Below are 4,836 nucleotides of genomic sequence, written 5' to 3'. Positions count from 1 at the left end.
GACACCAAGGTTAGTTCTTTGGTGAAGAGAAATGCAGTGGTGCCTGGTGTGCGATTTTCTTTAACTTTCATCACTTGGGGGATCTCCTTTTTGTTTGCTTTTATTGTCCCCACAAGGGTCATGCCACAGTTCTCCAGCAGGTCAATCGCCAGTGGCACAGAGGTGAACCTGGGTAGAATCCACCTAAAACCTACTCTACCTTCTATCACTATTGCTGGGTGAAAATCACCCAAACATGTGCCTGTAGGAAAAAGTGTGTTTTGGATTAGGAAAACACCCATGCCATCAAAGATGTCAAAGACATTGCTGAAGCTTCCCAGAGACCCATGACACTCAGATAAACGCAGCATAATGAAAATCACATACATTTATTTACTCGGGTGAAAACCACCCGGCGTGTTCTAGGGTTAATAGGTGGATAAATGTGTCTACACAGAGCACGAGACAGACGAGGCAGGAGAGAAGCCCCTCCCAGCAGATCATCACACAAGACAATGGTCCTTTTAACGTCACTGTTGCAAAAGTCCTCCTGGAGGTTATCCAATATAAATTCATCAGGTTGTTTAAAAGATCAGCTCTACGATTTAAAAATGCGGAGAGGAACAGAATCGCTGGTTGACAGGCGGAGAGAAATGCAGATCTGGTGTGAACAGCCAGACTGCTGCTCGTGAGACGGAGTTGGACTGGAGATGGACCTTGCGTGATCTAGAGATTCAGCATCTCCCAGTAGAAACAGACGGAGAAAAGACCTATTGATGTCAAAGTGACATTATACCAGCAACATTACATAAAACTGACACCATCCACTATGGTTTCTATGTCTAGTCTGAATCTGAAAATGACACAGACATGAAAAAATATAAATATATTTAATTATTTTACAGCTGTCTGTGGAAACAGTGGCATTTTAGTGAGGTTTTCTATCAAAAAATAAATCAGAAATTAATTTATGATGAAGAGAAATCCAACATTTCAGTAACCTGCAAACTCTAGAGAGATAGAGCTGCAGCAGCAGAGACACAGTGAACACACACAAGATTTTCTGCAGCAGCTTAGCAATGTCAATCGCCATGCAATGCAGGCAGTGTGTTCCCGGTGTAAGTCTGAGTAACAAGTACACAGTACAGGCACAACAGATAGCTCAAAGTCGAACAAAGTGAAAAACATGGTCACTCCAAAGTTAGTTTACAAATGCCAGCAGACAATTCCATCTCTATATAATCTTGCTTTAATGTAATTAACAGTGTTAAATAACATGCAGTTTAAAATCAGTTCAAAAGAAGTAATCTGACTCATGATGGGTGGTGTCCAGTTCATCTGACACAATTGTTGGTTGTATGAAAGGAGCAAGATTCTTGTCATTCTTTTCCCCTCTTATTGTAGCACGTGGCACATTAGTTGTATCCCGTATACAGACCAACACTGTTGTGATGTCAGTGTTGTGGGTTTAGTGGAAGACTAATAGGCCATAGCTGTAGACATTTCCAGACCCTGAAAACACAGTTGACCCACATCCACACACAAACTGTTTGTCCAGCCATGGTTGAGTAGTTCATGCATTTCAACAGGAGAAATCTATTAATTGGTTAATTAATGCGGAGCCATGGCTGGCTGTTGTGTCTGTAGCTGGTTCAGCTTGGAGCCTCTCTGCTCTCTGTCTGCCCTGAATGGAAGATTAGACCAGGCCTGCTTTACACTGGCATGAATGAGCTGCTACCAGTTTAGTCTCATGTTATTGTAAGCCAGCCGAAGAAATGTGCACTTTATGGCAGTTAACACACAAACACACACAGATTGGGTGTTGTTATTGTTGCTAACAAGGTGGAACGGGTTTAACAGCGTGTCCATGCTGTCACAGGGAAAGGAACGTTCTGCAATGGCACATAACACACAGGGCTCAGGTTCAGTGTGTGTGTGTGTGTGTGTGTGTGTGTGTGTGTGTCGGTTCAGTTTTGCTTGACATTTTGGGCTCTGCCAGCTGGAGCTCAGTGAAGTGCTGAGATGGCTGTTGGCTGGGTAATGTGTGCTGCAGGTTAGTGCGCTCTAACCTTACAGGTGTGTATGTGTGTACATCACACTTTAGGAATTTACCTGCCGGTCCTCTCCAGAACAAACTGAGCTCAACAAAGTTCAGGGTGAAACAGTAGGAAACATGAAATGGAGATGGAAAATGACATCACATACAGCACAAGACTAAAGAACATACAGCCTCATGAAACTGCAGCATGATTTCACACAGGCACATGTGTACATGTAAAAATATTAAATGATCAATGTCTCCTGTGAGTGAGTCACCTGTTGGTTTACAATAGTGATGGCATTTTTGATGTGTGTTTTCCTTTGCAGAAGCTGTGATGGCAAAAACATCCGCTACAGAACCTGCAGCAACACGGTGAGTCTACTCCTCATTACTCATTGTTAATGTTGCTACATGACTTTAGATTATATGTGTAACCTGAAGACATAGGCTGGTATTTGATTTTCTGTTTCAAATGTCAGAAGAAGTAGAATCAGCTGTTTCAGCTGATGTTTACCTTCAACTTACAAAGCCATCTACTGGCCATAAAAATGCTGACTGTAGTCCATTGCGAGGAGGTCGTGGTCACAGATGAAACGTTGCTGCTGTTGAGAAGAAAGCAGTGCAACAGTCAGCTGTGAGCACATCTCACAGCTGGAGAGAGGGGGCACAGCTGGGTTTAGGATAGTAGCTGGTTGTTAGGTCCATAGATATGTTTCAGTGACTACAACATGATTAAACCACTGACGGAACTGTGGAGGCAATTTCTGATCTCTGCCCGGAGACTTGTGCTCTTTGTAGACTCACCATAATTCAGAATCTTCTTGTGAACTTGTGAAGGTGTGTAGGCTTATTTCATAGTGTCCAGATACATATTTAAAGTTATAATCTGTAACTCTTCCACATTAAAATGTCTAAAAACAACTAGACAGATGTCATAAATTTTTAGGGTTGTTCACTTACATTACCTAAAGTTTTTCCAGCAAACCAACAAATACATGATTTGAATTATGGTAGTGCTCGATATCATGTGGTCGCCTGTCAATGACATCATGCCTGTGTCAGTGTTGCGGTTTCCTGCCAGAATTATTCGCGTACTGGTTTTAATCCTCTGGTGTGTTTGTTATGGAGAGGAGGACACCTCTGTGGATAATTCAGCTGCTGGTAAAAACCTGCTGAACGTCTGCTTCATAAGTTATCAGAGAAACAACTCCCACAATCCCACAGTATTTCATGACGTCACCCAACACTGTCTATTGTTATTGCTTTGATTGAGAGACCCCTAGAGGCAGAAGTTACATAAGGTGTGTTTAATCAATATTTTATAGCTGTTAGCTGTGAACATTAATCAGGCTGCAACTCAAAACATTCATGTTGCTGTCTTCCCAGTTCAAATCTGAACTAATTAATTGAATTTTAGCATTTTTTAACTTTAATTACATGAAATGTTGAAAGACAAATCAAAATGGATTCAGTGAGGATGAGGTTGATGATTCAGTAATGGATTTAGATTTGATAAAATTCTACAGTCTACATTTAGTTATAGTTCTCAACAGCTGCCCCACATCCTCACTTTTCTTCCTAGCTCATTATGATATGATTATGATTCATGATAATGAAGTTAAACAGTGAGCTGTAAGGAAGTTTACTGATCTGGGGACAGTATTTTGTCCAGAGCCATTATCTTGAAGCCTCTACTTCCTTTTGATTTGACAAACTACGGACTCTGCCGGCATCAAATCTGCTCTCAGAATTTCCTGACTATTAAGTTTGTTAATTATTCAGATGATACTACAAAAATGTGATGCACTGTGTGTGAAACATATACCCACATACACCACAGAAACATATACAGCCTGACAGTCGTCTCACACCAGTTTAATCAGAGGAAGACAATTGGTTTCATCTGGATTCTTAGTAAAACTTCAATCACATCCGGTGGGAAATCTTTCCTAGCATAATATTTATCTTATCTCGCCCCTCATACATGGAGGCTGAGTCTGTTTGTCGGGCTCCATACAGGTGTCTGGAGGAGATGTTGCAGGCATCACACTGGATGTGTCCAGTTCAGAGTTATTGGCTGCCAGTGTCTCTTATTGATCAGAGACAGATTTCAGCTGCTCCCTGATCAGACATATCCCATATGAACCACAGAAACACAGGTGGAATCCAATTTTTACTTTAAAATGTGGTTTGAATTGTTGACACAATTGCACCTCTGACCACCGCCCACTGAAGTTCCCACGTATCCTGGCCAAGCTAGAAAAACTTTATTCAGATTTCTTTTAGTTCCAAGTTCATTAAGTGGTCAGGTCTTCTTTATTCTTCTTCCGTCTTCTTCAGTCTTCAGTCTGCAGTCTCCTTTAGTCTTCCTCAGTTTTCAGTTGTCAGTCTTCATTTTCTTCAGTGGGCAGTCTTCCTCTGTCTTCAGTGTTCCTCAGTCTTCTTCAGTTATCTTTAGTTAGTGCCACGGGTGCTCAGCTCCGAGGCACTCCTCTACAGCTAGAATAGCTGAGAGAAGTGCCTCGGGGCGGGCATGTTAGGTCTTAAATTACATTTAGTTAGGTCTTAAATATGTAAGTCCATTTACTGCTTCCTTCGTTGCTTTTTTTTTTGTTGTGTTAAAAGAGTGAATGAAGTTGTGACGGTCTCCGCTGAGACAGAGGAGAGGAGAAGCTACTAGCCCTCTCTCGCTGTCACTTCTAGTCGCGTTGCTCTCCTCCCCAGTAATGTTAAATTTAGCACAGAAAAAAACATAATAGTGGTAATTTAAATAGCGGTTCATGGGATTTATTAACCCTCAGGGGTCCCTCTGTTCT

General features: G+C 41.6%; 1 protein-coding gene across 1 annotated transcript in view; it reads left to right on the top strand.

Moving 5' to 3' along the window:
- adamtsl3 (ADAMTS-like 3) overlaps nucleotides 1-4,836 on the top strand; it is a 196,309-nt gene that overhangs the window by 89,396 nt on the left and 102,077 nt on the right. The window contains exon 3 of the mRNA XM_023425560.2: nucleotides 2,347-2,392. Within this exon, the coding sequence (XP_023281328.2) occupies nucleotides 2,347-2,392 (46 nt within the window). The remainder of the gene's footprint in view (nucleotides 1-2,346; nucleotides 2,393-4,836) is intronic.

The sequence above is a fragment of the Seriola lalandi genome, unplaced genomic scaffold (assembly GCF_002814215.2).
Source record: "Seriola lalandi dorsalis isolate HSWRI2012SDOR001 ecotype SW California unplaced genomic scaffold, Sedor1 jcf7180002054784, whole genome shotgun sequence".
Classification (NCBI taxonomy): domain Eukaryota; kingdom Metazoa; phylum Chordata; class Actinopteri; order Carangiformes; family Carangidae; genus Seriola; species Seriola lalandi.
This window is presented reverse-complemented; position numbering and strand designations above follow the sequence as displayed.